The sequence below is a fragment of the Fukomys damarensis genome, unplaced genomic scaffold (genome assembly GCF_012274545.1).
Source record: "Fukomys damarensis isolate Sample0158 unplaced genomic scaffold, DMR_v1.0_HiC HiC_scaffold_3, whole genome shotgun sequence".
NCBI lineage: Eukaryota > Metazoa > Chordata > Mammalia > Rodentia > Bathyergidae > Fukomys > Fukomys damarensis.
In genome coordinates, this window is record NW_022900915.1 from 5,202,407 (window position 1) to 5,222,481 (window position 20,075).

Below are 20,075 nucleotides of genomic sequence, written 5' to 3' on the forward strand. Positions count from 1 at the left end.
TGTACTCTATAAATTCCTTAACTGTACTACCATACTTAAGATTTTGAAAACCCAGGATTCCCTTTGCTTCAACTAAGCCCTTTGTTTCTAATGATGAATTTGTCCATATACAGAAAAATGCTGGACATGTTACATCGACCAAGTGCCTATAAATCTCCCATCGTTAAGTTTCTGGAGTTGTTCTTACTTCCAGTGGCATGTACTTATGTGTGCCTGAGTGCACTCACTTGAACACACACAGACACACACACACACACACACACACACACACATCTTAAGAACATGCACACAGCCTTTGTGGACAGCACCTGGATCATGTCTATAGACGTTCATGCAGTTGACTTTCACAAAACTAACCAGAAAACGTGAAAAAACACAGTAAAGTCCCATACTCCAAATGTCTCCCAATTGTGGTTGAGTAGTAGAGAGAAACCTAAGCATATGCATTTTTAAAAGCTCCTCTGTGGATCTGACATGTAGATGCCAAGCTATAAAATGAAAGGAGGCTTTTTATCACTTCCTTCTTGAAACAGTAGATGAAAGGAAGCGGTCATCACTGAACCTTCACTTGGCTGAGAGTAATCTTCTATTTTTTTTCTCTAATGACCACTCTATACTTATCGACATTTCCCTGTTTCTCAGGCTAATGCATTGGGTGATTTCTGCTTAATAACCCAGGCCCTGTTCTATCAGTGGGGTTTTACATTTCCAAGAAAAAACAATTTTAAATCATAGTGCCAGCAGTGTAGACCTTTCCTTTATAAGAATGGAACAAGGCTCTAGGTAAGATATACAAAGCAACCTTAGTTTAGAAACTTCTGATTAAAAACCACCCTAGCACCATGAAACTACTAGAAAAAAGTGCCAGGGAAACTCTTCAATCCATGGTATAGGAAGTGATTGTTTTGATGAGACCCCGAAAGAACATTTCAACAAAAACAGAACCGAGAAATGGGATTTGCTCCCCCTGAGAATTCAGGTGTTAGAGGCTCAGTCCTCAGTGGGCAGATGCTGGGAGGTGGTGTGACCACAAGAGAGAGGCCCTAAAGGAAATTTCAGAGCACTGAGAGTAGGTGCTTTAAACAGAATGGGACAGTTTTCACGGGACCCTCAATCAGCTCCTGTGAGAGCGTTGTTACAAAGCAGCAATCCCGGACAGTCCTGCATCTCTGGCTTCCTATCTCGTGATGTGATCGCTCTCTCTTGCACACACTCTCACCAGATCGACAGCTTCCACTGCTGCAATCGAGCCGATACTGGCATTTGCCACTGCACCTCCAGAGCTGTGAGCTAACTCAATCTCTTTTCTTCGTCAAGCGTTCACTCTGCTACTCAGCTACAGTAACAAAACAGGACTAATGAAGGATTGCATCAAACTGAGAAGCCTCCACATAGCAATCAATAGAATAGAAAGTTAAAAGAATAGGAGAAAATATATGCAAACTACTCATTAGATGATGGGTTAATATCCAGAACATGCAAGGAACTAAAAACGTTAATAGCAAAGGAGTGATAATAATGGTAATAATATAGTATTAAAAGAGATAAATTACCTGACTAGACATTTCTCAAAATAAGATATACAAATAACTGACAGCTATAGGAAAATGGTCAACCTCATTAATCATCAGGGAAATGCAAATAGAAATTATAATGAGATATTATTTCACCTCATTTAGAATGCCTACAATCACAAAAACAAAAAATAAATGCTGGCAAGGATGTGAAAGAAGGAGAAATCTTACACACTAGTAATAGAAATAGCTCTCTGGAAAAAAAAAAAGAAAACTAGAAGTAGAATCAGCATATGACCTACTGATTTCACTCTTGGACATATGTCCAAAAGACATGAAATCATTATATACTCATTTTATACTCAGAATAGCCAAAGTGCAAACTCATCAAAGTGTTTATCAACAAATAAATGGATGAAGAAATCATGGTAAGTATACACAATAAAATATTTCTCATTCAGACAAAAAGAAATGGAAGACATTATGTTAAGTGAAATGAAACAGGCACAGAAAGACAAGCACTGCATGTTCTCATAAATATGTGCAAACAAAATCACTTGTTTCCAGGGCCGGGTATTTAGCTCAGTGGTTCCACCACTTGCCTTGCAAGCGCAGGGACCCGAGTTCAATCCCAGGTACCAAAAAACAAAACAACAACAACAAAAAAACATGTTTCCCTAGAAGTAGAAAGAATAGTGGTTACTATAGAAGTAAGGAAGAATAGCGGGTAAAAGAGAAAAAGGAAGGTTGGATAGTGAGTATCAAAATACAGTTACAAAAGAGAAATATATCCCAATGTACAGTAGGATGAGTACAGTTCACAACATTTTAGTATATATTTAATAAAGAACTACAGCAGATAAATTTGAAACTTCCAACACAAAGAAATGATAATTGCATCCATTTAGCTATAAATGTCTAGTTTCTCATTCTTTTTGACCATTTTATAGAAAAATCACATCTTTATCTAGTCTCCAGCTGATGGGCAAATGGGCTGTTTCCAAGTTTTAGCCATCACAAACTGTGCCGCTATAAACATAGGTGTGTATATGTCACCGTGGTATGATTCAAGTGAAATAAATAGGACACACTTGAGTAAATACTGAATAGCTTTTCTGGTGTGAAAAACTAAAAGTGTAAATAAGATTCAAATGGTACAATTGACAGTGTGATATAGGAAGAAAATGGATAAAGGGGAAGTGGGAAGGGGAGGGGAAGGAAATAAGGGGAAAGAAAAAGTGTGAAAAAAGGAAACAAAGTCTTTGTAAGTAGGGAAAGGTGAAGGGGGTTAAGGGAGGGCAGGGGCATGGGGAAAAAATAAGAACCAAGGTACATCATGTAAAGGTACAAGATCCCAATCATGAATGTAACTGTATTGTTTGCTTTAAATGGACCAATGAACTTAATGGAAAAAAATAATAAGTGGTCAAGTAGATGCTAATTACACTAATTTGATCATTGCATATTGTATACATGTATCAAATTTATTATACTGTATGCCATGAAATGTGTAATTTTTATACATCAATAAAATATTAACCTACCCAAATTAGGTAATAATACCTGAGATGGCTTTTAAAGCCTTTACAACTTGGAGGCCAATTTGCTTGATTCCTAACAAAAATAAAAAAACAAAAAGAATATTTGGGAGAAATAAGAATAATTTTGTTAAGTAGCAGGTGAAAAGTTTCAACTGACCTAGAAAAGGAAAATATTGTAATCATTGGGCTGCCATGATTACTATTTCAAAAAACGTCTTCTACACTATAGCCAAGAGGTGAATCAACCTAAAGTCCATCAATTGATTAATGAACGAACAAAATGTTTGGTGTGTGTGTGTGTGTGTGTGCACATGTCTATGTGTGTATCTATATAATGGAATATTATTTAGAAAGAAAGGAAATTATAACACACATCTTACATGGGTAGACCTTGAGTTATCATGCCAAATGAAGTGTCAGTCACACACAAAAATAAATATTGTATGATTATTTTTGAGGTTCCTAGAGAAGCCAAATTTATAGAAACTAAAATTTGAGTTATAGTTGTCCAGAGCTGGAAAGAGGGGAAACAAAGGAAGCTATTATTTAATGGGCAGAGTCTCTGTTTTGCAAGATGAGAGAGACCTGGAAACTGATGTCACAATAATGTCCTAACACTGTGGAATGGTACACTTACAAATGCTTAAGGTTGTAAATTTTGTTATGCCTTCCAGTTGAAAAGTCAAATGCATCTGTGATTCAGAGTAACTGACGTTGTCAGTTTAGATAAGGATCTACAGAAATGAAGTAGAGCAAACCTAAGTCAGTTGCAATGATGACACATGATCTTTGAGCAAAAATTAAGGAGCATATTATTCATCTACTTATTCTTATGAATAGTCAAAAGGTACTTATTTGTCGTGAATCTCTTTAGGTTTAATTTCATAGAAGCTTTACTGGGCTTGATTCGCCTCACTCCTATATAGAGAGGACCACACTCAGTCCTGGGTGCTCAAGGATGGATGGGCACCAGACATTCCCACACGCTGGTGGTCTCCCGCCAGGCTAACGTTGTTCCCCCATTACAAAGGTGACTTGGAAGTTCGAGTCCACATCAGAGCTGATTGAAAATGGCTTCTGTAGATTTTCTAGGTCAGGACCGGAAGAGGTAACTCATCATTTGTCCCAGTTGAAAAATCTTCATCCTGTTATTGATGAACAACTCATAATGATTCCTAAATCTTCCAGTCTCCGACCCTGGGAAACTGTAACACAACCAGTCCCTAGCAATAGAAAAGCCAAGCAGTTTTCAGCCAAGTCTGTGGGTTCTCCTCCCTACCTATTATCCTTGCATATCTGAGAGGAGGGTGTATCAATGGGAACAGGAATAGTCAGGACTTTGACATCTATTCAAAGTTCCCTCCTTGGGAGTTCGGATTCACGTGTATCATTTCAGTGCTTGATTTACAATGGAATTAGAGAACATGCCTTCCAGAGGGTGAATTAATAAGGGAGCCAGAGACCTTGTTAATTCACTGAGTACAGCACACCCAAGGGGTAATCTACATTTGATCACCTGTGTTCCAGCAAGGACATTTGTTTAGACCTGTTAATATCGTCAGTCTGCCACGCGGTAATATCTCGACAGGAAAAGCTCACATCATCACCACACCTCTCTTCCCCGCTGACTCTTCGCATGCTGCTCCCAAGTGGAATGTGTCTGTTGTCATGTGTCGCAATCCCACCTGCCAGGCCTAGAACCCAATTCATGAGCAACATCACATACTGAAAGTGAGTTTTGTTCTGAAAACTATTAAATAATAGCTATACCTAAATCATAATATTCTTATTAACCCAATTATGAAATGAGGCCCCACGGCATGAACAAAAACGCACCTCTAAATATTGGCGAAAAATAAAACAGAGAGAGTGAGAACTCAAGGCACAGCTGGAATGTTGGATATGAGTATTTGGGTTGCAAATATTACCTGTTTTTGCAAATATTACTTTTAGTGTTCAGATCTTTTCCTCATGTGTTAAATAAACTACTTCCAACACACAAGAGTAACATCTTTGGTACAGACATTTTTTTCAGGTATAGAAAACCACTGCTCTTTCTTCCATCACCTTTATTTTTATTTACTTTTTCTTTGTAAGAGAAGAAAGTCTTATGACATTGTCAAGGCTGGCCCCAAATTCCTGACTCAACCCTCCTACCTCAGTCTCCCAAGCAGCTAGGACTACAGGTGTGTGCCGCACCGGCTGGCTTTCTATCCCGTTTAGCAATAGGCCAGTGGTAACAGAAAGGAGCTTCCGCAAAGCTGGAGGGAGAGATCAAGCTAATGATTAACAGGTTGGAAGGTCTGAACTAACAGAAGCACCGGGTGATTGTGTTTCGGCACTGGGAACAGAACTTTCTTGTCAAATAAACGCAAACTACAATGTCACCAGGATTAGATAAAATGTTACCAATCACCTTAGTCATCTTCAATATGCATTCATAAGATAACGTGGCTGTGACCTTAATGCAGATCAATGCATGCAGTGTATGTTTGCAAGGAGTCCCCCACAGGGGCTGTCATGCAGCTCTTGGACAAATATACTTCAGGGTAGTGTGGCTTTGATAATTGGGGACTCTCTATAGTTTCCCAGACTGTACATTTGCAAATTATTTTTAAATTAATTTATTTCTTTGTATTGTGCCTATAGCATTCTGAAGAACTTGGTTTTGATATTTAAAGGACAAGAGAGTTTTAGCGGCACTTGCTGCCTCCCCTCGACCTTTTTACAGTACGGTGTTCCCTTTATTACAGTGAGCAGCTGAGAGGGAACCGAAAAGAAAAGAAACAATGAGAAGCGAACTTCCAGAGAAGCAACCATAACCGACTTGGAGAACTCTGCCTGAGGTTCTTGATGCAAGTAGTTGATCCTGGTACAGGCAGACAATGTGTCATTAGTTCTGAGCCTTGGTGACACTTTACGGTTTTTACTTCCTCATGGAAACAGGGTTGTTGTTGTTTTGTTGTTGCTTGTTTGTTTGTTTATTTGTTTATTTATTTATGTTTTGGTACCAGGGATTGAACTCAGGTCCTTGCACTTGTGAGGCAGGCGGCAGACACTGAGCTCTACTTGCTGCCTCCCCTCGACCTTTTTACAGTACGGTGTTCCCTTTATTACAGTGAGCAGCTGAGAGGGAACCGAAAAGAAAAGAAACAATGAGAAGCGAACTTCCAGAGAAGCAACCATAACCGACTTGGAGAACTCTGCCTGAGGTTCTTGATGCAAGTAGTTGATCCTGGTACAGGCAGACAATGTGTCATTAGTTCTGAGCCTTGGTGACACTTTACGGTTTTTACTTCCTCATGGAAACAGGGTTGTTGTTGTTTTGTTGTTGCTTGTTTGTTTGTTTATTTGTTTATTTATTTATGTTTTGGTACCAGGGATTGAACTCAGGTCCTTGCACTTGTGAGGCAGGCGGCAGAACCACTGAGCTAAATCCCAGGCCCTCTCACCCAGCTCACTACTGAGTTTGACACCTGAGTGACTGTTCCCTTTCAACCAAGAGTCAAAATGTAAAACTGCATTTTGAGTTGGCAGCCAAGTTTGACGCTTTCATCTTCCATAATTTCTCCATGTGCATTTAAATGTTAACTATCAAACATTTCTCACAGTGAGCCAGATATGAAATTTTAGATTTCCTCTGGAGCAAAGTTGAGAATCTTGCCCCTTATGAAACTACTTTTGCTTACAGATATACACCAAATTAAAGCAACTGAAAATTTAAAGAATAGACAGTTTGTTTAACTGAAGCTAGTGCTCAGCTTTCATATGTTACTACAAAGCCATGTACTGAGATGATTCATTGTCTAGAATCAATTACTATCCAGAAGTTCTACTTATAAAAAAAATGAAGATTCTGAAAGAATATTAGTAGCACTATTAACTAGTATCATGACACTCAGCAATTTTCAAAACACCCACACACTCTTGTTTTTAATGCAGAGAAATATTTTTTTATGGGAGATCATGTCAGTCTCACTTCAAGTCTAAATATGTCTGCTGTAAATTAGTTTCAATCCTGTATTGTCTTTTAAAGTAGCATTTTTTAAAATATTGCATATCACGGGAAAATGTGTATCGAAGAAATTTCCCACTTCACTGCTTTCTCTACTTTCTCTTGTTCAACATACAGCACCATTTCATGCTGCAGGAGCATCATTTCTTCTCTTTGGATAATTTTCTTTTTCTCTACTTGCATTTCTTTATCACTATGAAGTTATTTTGAGGTCACTTACTATGCTCACAGAACCTGTAAGCCACGTCAGTGCATTGGTTTCAGGGCAGAGTAGGTTTTGTGAAGAACATTTATTGGGAAGTTTATCCAGTTGGGCTGCCTTTGCTGTCCCCAAAAGCCCTAAAGGTGATTGAAGCACCTTGCTGCTTGGGATCTCCATTTTTCAGCCCTTGCACACGTGCCTTTGCTTTATGATTCGAGATAAGTCACAGATGGCCAATAGCTGCTGATTTTCTTCTAGAGGAAGCCTCGGTCAAGTTCAAAGGAAGTGCTGGGCAGACAGAAAAAAAGTAACATATACCCAATTATAAAGTCATGGCCAAGAACAGTTCCTCATTATTTTTGTAATCATGTTGGGAAAGTTTTACATCACTTTCGCAAAGTAGAAGTGGGAATTCTTTTCACTATCCAGGCATCCCATCCCCTCTAGTTTCTGTTCTTTTCCACCCAGGTCACATTGGATGGCTGTTTCTTAATGATGCCAGCACTGGCACAGGTGGGGCTGAGAAACTGAAATTGCTTCATATACAACTTTGGCCCTTTGGGCTCTCTCTGTCTCCAGGGAATATTGGACTGGAAAACAGCTTTCTACCAGGCACTGTTAGGTGTGACAACACACTTCTTTCTGTGCTCAGGGTGTGACTTGAGATTGTAAGACAAAAGGTAGACATAGCTTTAGCAGGCACTGCCTACATTTTCTGTTGGCCTGACTTCCTTCAACATTAGGTTAGTTCTTTGCTAGGAATATGAAAACTGACTTATTCTAATATACGTTCTTTATTTCTCAAAAATCCTGACTGTCAGTCTGATTAATGTTTGCTGGGTAAGGAAGATGAAGAGGCATTACACAAAGAAAAGAAGCAAACAAGTAAAGCCCCCTTAATCTCAGAAGAAAAACTAACATTAGAATACAGAATATTGCGTAATGTTCTAGGAAAGCAAGTTTGGTGGTAGACATTGATCCAGTCTGTCTCTCTCCCCTGTCTCCTCCTCGAGGGGAATCAGACCCAAGTGCTCCTTCACATGCTAGGGAAGGGCCATGCCTCTGAGCTGTATCCCCACTGCCCAGCTTATTTCTTTCAAGTCAGCAAGAACCCAATTGCCTAAACTCTTATTCTATCCAGTGTGGCTCTGATGTGTATTAGAGACAGTGGCCTGAATCCAGCCCTCCCTGACCACCTATGTCCCTGCTATTTCCAATACTGGCGCTTAGGCTGAAAGGATCTTAGATACCACCCTGGGTTCTAACCCTATACTCATCCCAATACTTTTCAGCTCTTATGCCCCGGAGCAACATAATACGGGGAAAGGGAAAGGCTGAGGTGAGGAGTTTAAAACCTGGTTCTGAGTCCAGCTTCCTGCAGCTTCATTAGGTGTGAATTTGGGCAAATCATTTTATTTTTCTCTGTTTCTACTGCTCCATTTCTAAAATGCTATGGCTGGATATGTTGGCCTCTAAGAGTCCATCCTATTCTGTGTCATCTAAGATTTGATGATTCCATCCACCACCCCAGTTCTTGCAGAATGATTACGCCCATGGTTTCATAATTTCAGTCAGCACTACTGAGAATTAGAAAGAGATTTATGGAACCCTCTTATAGTCCAAATGCCCCTAACGTGGGCCTCAGGGTGGGACTTGAGATGTGCACCGGTGTTGATGGAAGGTGGGCTGGAAACCGGCTGGATGGATAAGAATCATGACTCACAATTTCACTTTGGGCAAGCCACATAAAGCCTTCTGTGTCGCCGTATTTGCATCTAAAACTGGGATTAATGATAGTCTTACTTCACAGTGTTCCTATAAAAATGGAATTGCCAATATATAAAAGGTTCGCAGAGCTATGCCTGGCACACTGTAAATGGTGAATAAATTTTAATTTCTCCCTAGAAAATTCCTATTAGTAGGCTGTATACCACATGCTGGGAAGGGAGACTTACTGCCCTTGTGGAAAAACACTCCATTTTTAGGATAATTCCATTATCAGAGAATTTGATCTTAGTAAAATTCGTTTCTGCGACAATTTCCAAAAGCAATTTAGGATCCTCTGATGAAAAAAAAAAAAGGGGGGGGGACATAAACACCTAGCCCAGATTGCCACTAGCTGGGTTTAGAAAATTTTTCCTCTATTTCCTAGGTTTAGAGATAGCAACTCAAGCTATAAATGTCTTAGCATTACACCACTAAGTTTCTCCCTGATAACCATGCCTGTTATGTCGCCTTTCTAGGTTACCTGGAATCATTTAAAAACTCACATGTAGTGCTAATGGACTAAGGTAGTGCCGTGTTGCCATTGAAAAGAACAGTCAGCAAAGAACTTGGTTCAAGTCCACTTAGCTACTTACTATATGAAGAGGATTCAGTCTGCTTGAACTCCCTGGTAGCTGTGCTTTCTTGTCGATATAGAGCTATAGCTTGAAAGACAAGTGGGTTCGTCATTGAGAGAGTGTGAGTTAAGGACTCTGAAGCCGGGTGTGCAATACAGGATGAAAGCATCCCGAAATCAAAGGCCCAGTGGACTGGGAAGGAGTACACATGTACAGCCCTGGACGTTAAAACAGGGCACTACAAATAAAAATCAAAGTGACAGATACAAGCCTGATTGTTAAGATAAGTTGTATTCAAAGGCTACTGTACTTTTATTAGCTTTAGAATTAATGATGACTACTAGAGGAGAAATGAAAGGAGGAACATGTGTACACCTTTTGTATTCAAACCAAATGTTCCCATGTACCTTGGTAGTAAACTTCCCGGTGACTACCAACCTATCAGTGACCCTCCGGAGACAAAAGCCAGCACTGTCTTACTGTTCTAAGATAGCGAGGATAGGCTGGGCAGGGTAGCTTTCAGACAAAGTAAGGAAAAGCTGTGCTCTGACAGATGCAAGAGAGCCCTACCATGGAGAAGCAAATTTCAGGCCATGCGGCTCTCATCATTCCATGCAGGAGGCCATCTACTTCACTGTGGCATCAGGCCAGCTTTGGCAGGAGATTGGGTCAGGGCTATTTGCGTATCTGTTTTCAGGACATTAAGTTAATTTTATCTACCCGTACACAGTCAGGAAGAGATCAGTGCATTCATGCATAAAATGTATTTTTTTAAAAAAAGAAGAAAAAGACAAAAGTATGGCTCTTAAATAAGTACAAATTTTATTTTCTGTAAGGTATGACAAGGACATCTTTAGAAACGATATCTTAGTGTTTTACTGAAGGGTTGAAGTTTTTACTTGTACGTTTCAGGTTATAATGACAAAGAACGGAAAGACATCACTATATCGCAATCCCAGTGCTGGGTACTGTCGATTTTGTAGTGCATCATTTGATCCCCACAACAGCCCTATTAAATGAGATCTAAGCTTTGGAGACAGCATGTATCTGGCCCAATTTTTCACAGCCAGTGAGTGGCAAAGCCCAGCCTCATAATCAGAGACCGTGATTCAAAGTGTGTGGAAATATCCCAAAATTTTATACAGAGCTGGCACCTGTCTTTGAAACCCTTCTAATAATAGTCCCTTGGTTATTTCTAATTCTCATTCACTTGATGTCATGCAAGCCATTCAGCAATATGATACGGATAAATATTTCCTTCTCAAAACATTGCACAAATACATGATTTCCTCTCTCTTTCCACCATGTAGCAAAAGTAGGGGGAAAGCAAGTTAACAGGAATTTACCTCCAAGCTGTAAAACCTTCCTAGCCACTGGGCAATCACTTAGGAAAGCCTCTAGTTACTACGGAGACCATACAGACTCCACTGGATTCAGAGACAACACTTGGGTTGCCTGGCTAATGAATGCCAAAAAAGCAAAGGAAAATATTATCATAGTTTAAATCATTTGGTGTCTATGACTAATGCAAAACATATTGGCAAACCGAATTTTTCAAACTGCCCCAAGGACTTGGTTAAAGCTCTGAATTAATAACAGACAGTGATTCTGTCTAGAGACTAGAAAAAAAGGCAATGATATGAAACTATTTTTTAAAGTATTTGAATAACTGAAAGGTCCCAGTAGAAACCTCAGTCAACTAGTCGAGGTCTTTTATTTGATTTTTAACCTAAATTTAACTTTATTCTCCCCTTTCCCTATAGCTGAATAATAAAGATTGTGTGTTTTAAGTCACAATGAACTCTAAGGGGCCCATGGGCTTCTTATCTGATTTCTTATAACTACCAGAATTACCTTTATGGTGTCCCTGACAACTGTACCAACTCTAGAGGCTATGAGGGCTGAGCGTGGGGGTCAGCTAGGTCAGGCCAGGTGGAAAAGACTGAGATTGAGTCACACTTCCAACTACCTCGTGACCTGCCCATAGTGTTCGCCCAGTCTCTGGTGGGCCATTGCCAGAGCGAGAGGTCTTGGCCAGACCCCTTCTTTCCTTGATATGATGGAGTCCCTGACTGTTGGAGAGTGCTTTCTCATGGAGTGTCAAAACCTGCCTCCTCAAGTTTTCTACCCCGTATTCTTGAATAATACAATACCTTTTGATTCAACTTCCTCTACTCCTGAACTGTCCCTTTGATAATAACTGAAGTCAATTACCACTACTGCCTTGTGTACTGTCTTCTTCAAACCAAATAAATAGCCTCCATTTCCCCCTAGATCAAAGGGCAAAAATATAAATATTGTAACAACAAGAAGAGACAGAACCTAGTTAGTGATAAAGAAGGACAAAAAAGGTAGTCTGGAAATTATATTTTTTAAAAAGTCAAAATTTCATAAAGGACATGTTGACAGACTATGGTAGCTAAATGGAGGAATGCATGCTTAGCTCTAGGTTCAATCTCTGTCACCAAAACACACACACACACACACACACACACACACACACATTAAAATTTGTTACCTGACATTAAGAGACTCTGTGCTTGTAATATAGAGTCCCGTACTCTGTCAAGTCATCCTGTCAAAATAGAAACATAGACTAAGAAAATTAGACTGTGCCACTGAGTGTCACCATCTGAATAGTTGTGACTTGATCTGAGAATGTGACTATCACTATTAAGAAATAATAAAGGAGGGCAATGTAAGGAAAGTAAAACTGACTTTTCTTTCTCTGATATCTTAGTGTGAAAATTTTCATGCATACAGAAAGGTGAAGTCATTTTATAGTGAACATCATACAGTTAAACCATTACTTCTATGATTAACATTTTGCTCTCTTCAATGTGTCTCATGTCTATTCCTTTCTATATTTGTATAACAACATGGCCTGCTTTTGAATGTGCTTCTGTGTAACTTGCCTTCACCAGTGGACATAATCTTCACCACTGCAACCTGCATTTTATTATCAAGGTTTTAGGGTTTGGTTTTTTATATACTTTTTTTAGTCCGCACTCCCCTCTGAATCCCTCTTGTAATATTTTCCTTCCTATTTCTCTATTTTCATTTCTAAATTCTTCCTTCCACTTTTTGACCCCAAAGTTCTCAGTGATTTTTTAAAAGTGTAAAAATCTGAATGTGGAACAGCATCAAAATAGCATCATAAAAGGTCACCAATGACCGCCCAGAGCTGCCTGCCTGGGATGGAAGAGGTCCTCCAGAGCAAGCTGACTCAAACTATCACACAAGAGAGGAAGACCTGGATTAGCACAACAGTTTACTAATTCACCATGAGAAACACAGCTACCACATGCCCAGGAGCGTTTCCTGATCACTCAGTCTCTACTTGAACTATTTACATGGCCACCCAAATGAAGAAGGTTTTTGGTGAACGGAGACTAGAATGAAGGAATTGGAAGGTTTTGGGTCTGGAGACAGAGATCTTATTAATCCTTATGTTTCAAAAGCCAGCCTGTAGGGTACCTGACCCCAGGGAATTTCCCAGGGAGCCACCTGTCCAGGAGAACTGCCATGAAGAGAGGTGTCCTGGGTGGTCAGGGCATTTCTCACCCGGATTGTGTGGGGTGAGCCCTCCAACCCCCTTGAAAGTTGCTGCACTGCTATTCCTTTGGAAAACACATTCCCTTTGAGCTATGCGCACCACCATCCTGTGTTAGATCTGGAAGACAACCCCCCCACACGCACGCACACACACACACACGCGCACACACGCACACACACGCACACACCTTCCTGGGGATGGAACCCAGGGCCTCACATATGCTAGGCAAATGCTCCTCCACTCAGCTACACCCCTAGCCCAACAACCTGTCTTTAAAGTGGCAAGTCCAGAGCTATCTAATTCCATCTTTGATTTCACTGGCTTTCCTCTCAAAGAAGAGGGTGATTCTCTGGTGCATAAGGCCTCAGAAGAATAAACACTTCCCTAGTGAGCAAAAAACATTTTTTCCCTACCTCAAGAGTTATATCTGGCAAGCAATGTTAGCCGTTCATTTTCTGGGCTTCATAGTTACAAGCCCACAAAGACTTGGCAAGGTGAGTTCTCCCGTGGGAAGGCAGAGACCCAAAAGCAACACAAAAGTACAAATGCAGCACTTGTCACAACAGAAAGCTTCTCCAACATTGCAGGTGAATCCAATTCTGTCAAATCAAATCCACTTTGAAATCCAATAAAGGAGCTTTTTGTAAAGCATCAAGGTGAATCCTTTGGTTATGTAACAATTGCCTAATGGAGTTCTCCCAAACATTTAGATTTAAAAATAAGAACAGCTTTATAGCAAGGATTTATTTTCCTCTTCTGCTTCAGAACAGTCTTATCCTAGAACACCGTCCTCATATAGCTACCATAATAAATATCTGTAAACATCATCGCTTCGTGGTAACTTCCTATACTTCAGAATTTGATTGCAAATAATATTCAAATATGGGGGTAACTCAGAATCAAGGCTTTATTTCATGAGTCTACCTACAGAGTGGGAAAAAAAAAACCCCAAAAACCTAACACTTTCAGGCATTAGCCCTTCATGGATAAAGCCAACTGGCAACTAGCATTCCTCTCTAATTGCCTCTATTATAAATGGCCAATCCACAGGGTCCAGATTCAGATTAAAAACTTTTCCAGGGGTTAGAAGATCTTATGATGTAGGGAGTGGGTTTTTATTGCTAGGGATTAAAAAGATCTGAGAACACACACTGTCACAGACTCCTAAGTACTCCTTCTAGACACACGGGCATGGCAGTTCCTCTAAGTGGGGCTCCAAAGGCAATGTTTGTTCACCCACCATTAATTCCTCTATTGATTCACTTGTCTCTAGTAATAGAAACTTTTTTTTAAAGGAACTAAAGCACAAAAAGAGACTGAAAAAGCTACAAATTGATTTGGCAGCAACAAAGCAAGAGGCTGCCATCATGGCGCTGGAACTCAATGAAAAGATAAAGACGCTCTGTGAAAAAGAGTCAGCCCCCAGAGGTCAGTATCGGCCGGCCCCTCGTCCGGGGTCAGTCGCATAGTTTCCCTGGCAACAAAGCAGGATGCGAGGCCCAGGCTGGGCGGCGTCCTAGTCCAGCAGCCCGCTGGCTGGGTGGACCCCGTAGGGATGAGGGGGGCGTCCATGTGAACCCCCAGCTACAGCCTGGATTCCCTTCACCTTAGACGGGGCGGGCGGGGAATGACCAAGCGGTTCGTTCAGAAGTCTCCGAAGAGGAAGAAGCCACTGAGTCAGGGAAGGACAGAGCCTGGGAAGGAAGGCCTTCCGCTTTGAGGGACGGGGCTCTTAGAGGGGCCGGAAGTACAGGCCGGGGGTGCCTCCTGCCCTGCTCTGCTCTTCCGAGCGTCTTGTATCTACAGGCTGGTCCGCTGAGGCAGAAGGAGGACGCAAGAATCTTACTAGGGGATGAACGACCTAGAAACCGAGCAGGGAAGGCTGGTCAGAGAGGAAATTGGATAGTTCAGAAAAACTACATTGGTTTCGAGTTTTATTTAGAAATACCTCTCTTACCAAAAAGCTCCACATATGCGTGAGGGGAAGCCTCAGGTTATCATTAGCAATAATGCAAGTTAACATTTAATACCATGTGCCAGACATTTTGCCAAGCATTTCACATACACTTAGTTCTCAAAACAGCCTAAGATAGGTGCACTTGTGGGATCTGTAAGAATGAGCAAAGATTTAGAGACCTGCACTCATTTGTCTGCCTTAGACATGAACAAATCCAGAACACAGTCCAGCTAGTCAGCTGCTACAGCAGCAGCCAACCCTGCATTAAGTGCTTTCCCCAGCTTTAACAGACTAAGGACTTTCTCTCTGCTATGTAGCAGCGATATCAACCTTAGTTCTGTCTGGTGACCTCCGGCAGAGCTATGGCTTCCTGGGATAAATGTCTTCCTTTGATGTGCACCACTCTTGCAGAGCCAGGAACATGCCATTGTTCTTACTCCGGCTTCGTTTGTTACTCATGAGTAATTCTGGAAAAAGAGGAGAAGCTGGGAAATAAATGGAGGAGGAAGAAGTGGGTGACATGGTAGCTTCAGAGAGGGGGACCCTCCCAGCCTCGTAACTAAATGGTAAAGCGCTGAGTATGAACTTGGCCTTCGTTCTCAATTCTGAATAGAGTGTTTCCAGGGCTCGAATGGATGCCACACTGGTGACTTGAAGCGTGTGCTGATGGTCAACTTCTTTCTCTTTCAACAATATCACAGCCAGATGGTTTACAAATTGGTTTTTAACACCATAAGAGCTAAGTGAGTGAAATCTATTCAACATTATTAAGGGGTTATTATCCTTTTAAAGGTCTTTATTCCAAGGCATCATAGCCAGATTTCAAGTGGTTGCATAAGAAGAAGCTTCTATAAACACACTGGTGAGGGCTAGGTTCTGCCACCTGCCTTGTAAGCACGAGGAACTGAGTTCAATCCCCAGTACCAAAAAACAAATAAAAACCCTAGAGAAAGTTCTCCAACTTACATGACAGATGCTTTAAGCTTCTCTACTGTGTTAAATCTAGTGAAAAAAAAATTTATTGCAAGACATCTAACTATAATTACTTTCATTTTTGACAAAAATATTATCACTGCCTAATGACAACTTGATTTCGGATATTTTGATAGGTTGATATTTAAATGATACTGAAGTACCAGAACATTAATGGTTCAGGGGAGGCAGAAAATAATAAATTCCGTCTTTTTTTCTTTACCCTTTTTTCTCTATAATTTTATTTTTAAACTACCAGTAAAAGGGAGGAAAGGCTTCACTGATGTGCAGAAACACTGAAATTTAAATTTATTCTAAATCTATTATGAAATTTAAAGCCATTCTAAATCTATTATGGGTCAAAATAGTGATTCTTTTGGACATATACATTGCTTCTCTCATACAGGGAGAAACTGAGTCACTGAACCAACATACAGGTCGAATGCCTCAAATCAAGTATTTGAGTATTTATGCATTCTTAGTCTTCTCCAAGCCCCATGCAGCCTCAACCCGACTTCAGTGCTCTTGGAGACTGTCAAGGCCATTCCGGTCCCAGAGTAGTGTTCGTTGGCATTGTTAGAGGTCTTGGTCCCTCTGCCCCACCTCTCAACTCTCCGCACAATAAAGTCTGAGAAGATATCCAGTGACTTTAACACACAATGGTTCTTACATAACCACAGAACAATCGGGGTTGTCCCACCCACACCCACATATTCTGGACCTAAAAACCACCCTTCCTAAGTTATCTTGTGTCCCTTGTGGCTCTCAGATCTAACTTAAAGGAGAAAGGAAACATTGGCACTTGTAAACAATCAAGCAAGGACGTCCATTAGCCTCAGAGTCCAGTGGATTCAGGCTGTCGGGCATCATCAGAACACTGCCACTCTGCCGTACTATTCTTTGCTTGGAGATTTCCTTCTATTAAGCCAGACGTCAGAAGAAAACTGCAAACACGATGATAAACAGCTCTGGGCTGCAATTCTTAACCTCTCTTCTCCAGAGAAGAAATATAACAATTTTTTCCAGCAGTTCTAAGAATGAACATTGTCCAGCTGGGGTTTGGCACTCATCCCTGGATATGAGCCAATCTTGGTGACCGGGATAGGGAACTATGACTGGACATCCTCTAGTCATGTATCCACCACTGGATGGCACAGCAGAGGGGAGACAGGGTGAGGAAAGAACAGCGACTAGCAGCACCCACCAGAAGTACAGAGCTGGACTGGGAGAGAACCACTTCCTCAAAGCCAGTGATGTTCCGTTACTGAAAAGAAGAAAGACAACACCAGGATCTCTGGCGTGTTCTCAGCTAGTGGTCCAGTTAAGATGTAAGGGAATGCTTAAGGAGCCCCTCACCCCATAGGTAGATGTTTTTTCAATTAACAAGGCATCCTCATAATCCAAAACAAAATCTCTAGTGGTATAATTTTAGGCCATATAATAGATGAAGAGTGGATTGAATTGGACAGAGTTCCCTCCCAGCCTTCACAAGTGAAATAAACTACGTACTTTAAAGGACTGGCTTATCCAACAATTCACATTGTAAGAAGAGAAAAATGTTGATTTTAAGTGATAATGTTACATTACCCGGATTAACATGAAGCTGCTTTTTTTGTTTTAGCAACAAACTGATGTTTGTAATTCTAACAAGGAAATTTATGAAATATTTCTAAATAAATTAAAATGCCTTTTACCCAAATGTACAATTTTCCTTGTTTGGTTCATTTGCTAAGCAGTCTACAGATTACTATTCTGATCAGAGGGATATTTCAGAATGCTAGGGATATCTTTACGCATATTCATATTCAAGCTGAAAAGCTACCAGATTTATTGTTTTGTTTTTTACATAAACATAGTCAACTATTTTACTAGCAATGTGCTTAAATTACTTCCAAGGAAATAAAGGATTTATGTTCATGGAAATTTCAACTGAAAAGAAAAACATCTTTAATATAAAACTGGTACAACAAGAAACTTGTAGCCTGAATGTTGTTTGTTGATTTTACTTTGTGCAAATAATCACAACCCAAAGTAGAGTCCTTCCATAATTTCTACTGCCTGTACCTGAAGTGCTTACAGCTTTATGTACTAGCAGAATTCAGTGAAAATGCTTATTACACTCCTTTTAGAAGTTTGGTCAATCTCAGCTTATAAGGCTAATTTAAAAAAAATCTTTGCTTCCTTTGGGTTAGGAGAACAAAGTTACTTTGCAAAAAATCCTGTTCTTAGTGAGAGTAGACATCTGATGTAATATAACTCCTATCTTTGAACACAGTATAGATTTCAAACTAATGTACTTAAAGGAATACACTCTTTCTTTTTTCCTAAATATGGACAACTACTTAGTAAGGTATCTAGTCCTGATTCGCCTGTGCCATTGACCCACTGAAAGTCCTGCCATCTCTTGGTTTTATTCCCACTAAGGAGACACCCCCAGGTAGTGCTGGTACATCCCAGGGCAGGCACGTCTAAGGCTCAATGTTAGAAGAGAGCCAGCCACATTTTGGGAGAGAACTTATAGTAGGATAAATGTGGCACTGATTCTTTTCAGTGGCACGAGTATGTTTTTAAACCCTGGACAACTTACTCATTAGTTTCAGGCATCCGACTATTGCTTTCCTGTTCTTCAAAAGGCCAGGAGACATCTCTTTGCCGACGTGCAGAACTGACTCTAGACAATATCTTAAACTTGTTTTTAAAATCATAATTCCCATCCCAGTCGCTTAACCTAAATCTACTGTCCCGTGTAGTATGTGTGCCTCTCTTCATTCAAATTTCATGTCCAAAGTTCCCGATGCAACTTGACGTTAAGGAAACAGGGATTTGGGGTTGATGAAAATGTCCTGTAATGAGACCTCAGCCGTGGTGTTCAGCACTGTTAATATAAACCACTTTAAAATGATTTTCATCCCTGTACAAAAAAATGATTAACAGGAAATTCTATAATGTGAGTTTTCTCACTGATAATGACTCACAACCCTACTGAAAGGATAAGTGTATTTTAAAGTACATTGATCTAAACAAAATTTTGACTTTCCAGAATTACAAACAGATAAAGGTCATGTTCGTAATCATTGGAGCGAGGTCAGACTTGAATACATGTCCATTTGTGAGTAGATTTTTAAACTTAACAATGCCATGCCATCCTTTTCCACTTCATCTCAGTGCAACTCTTTAAAAAACACAAGTGCTTGACCAGTGGTCCTACATGTAACCTTCTTTCACATGGAACACATATTTATCTTACCTCTCTACCTAGTGCTTCCTAAGAAAGTAACAAGGCCAGCCCTGGAATCTCACTGTTTCAGCTGCTGGAACTTTGTCAAATAGGACTATTCACTACCCACATCATCAGACTGCTCAGGCTGATGTCTAGAGAAAAACACAAAAGAGTTGGGCATGGTGACACACTCCTGTAATCCCAGCACTCTGGAGGCTGAGGCAGGAGGGTCTCTCTGAGTTCGAGACCAACCTGGGCTACATAATGAGTTCCAGGTCAGTCTCAACCACGTAGTGAGACCCTGTCTTAAAAAACCCAAACAAACAAAAAAAAGCACAAAAGGGAAGTTTGTACCCATACTAGTGCCAACAGTGTCATTAAAAGACAAAAAAATGACAAGACTTTGAGGCAAAAAAGGTGAAAATGTGTCTCCCCACAGGAATCATCGTCCCATCATTTGCAAAAGAATCTTCTACAGCACGATTGCTGAATCCTTAGGCATAGATGTTACGCCCAGGAATCATTTACAGGTAGACCAATAATCAGCAGCAACTAACGACAGGGAAAAGGAAAAACCACACACCCGACAACTTCAAAGTGAACTTTCTAAATACAAATTCCTAAGGAATTTTAATTTTTGCTTTACCAAGTTAACTTTTATTTATCTTTTAATGTATACATGCTCAGAGACTTCCTATCTGGTTGTCTCTTCCTTTGACCACGGAGAATCTTTTTCTGAAATAGATCCACTATGTT

The 20,075-nt window shown here is 40.3% G+C and overlaps 1 protein-coding gene across 1 annotated transcript in view; it reads left to right on the plus strand.

Annotated features, from left to right (window-relative positions):
- Ccdc192 (coiled-coil domain containing 192) overlaps nt 1-19,817 on the plus strand; it is a 129,037-nt gene extending 109,220 nt beyond the window's left edge. The window contains exons 5-6 of the mRNA XM_019207863.1: nt 14,466-14,598; nt 19,759-19,817. Of these exons, the coding sequence (XP_019063408.1) occupies nt 14,466-14,598; nt 19,759-19,817 (192 nt within the window). The remainder of the gene's footprint in view (nt 1-14,465; nt 14,599-19,758) is intronic.
- Nucleotides 19,818-20,075: the final 258 nt, after the last annotated feature.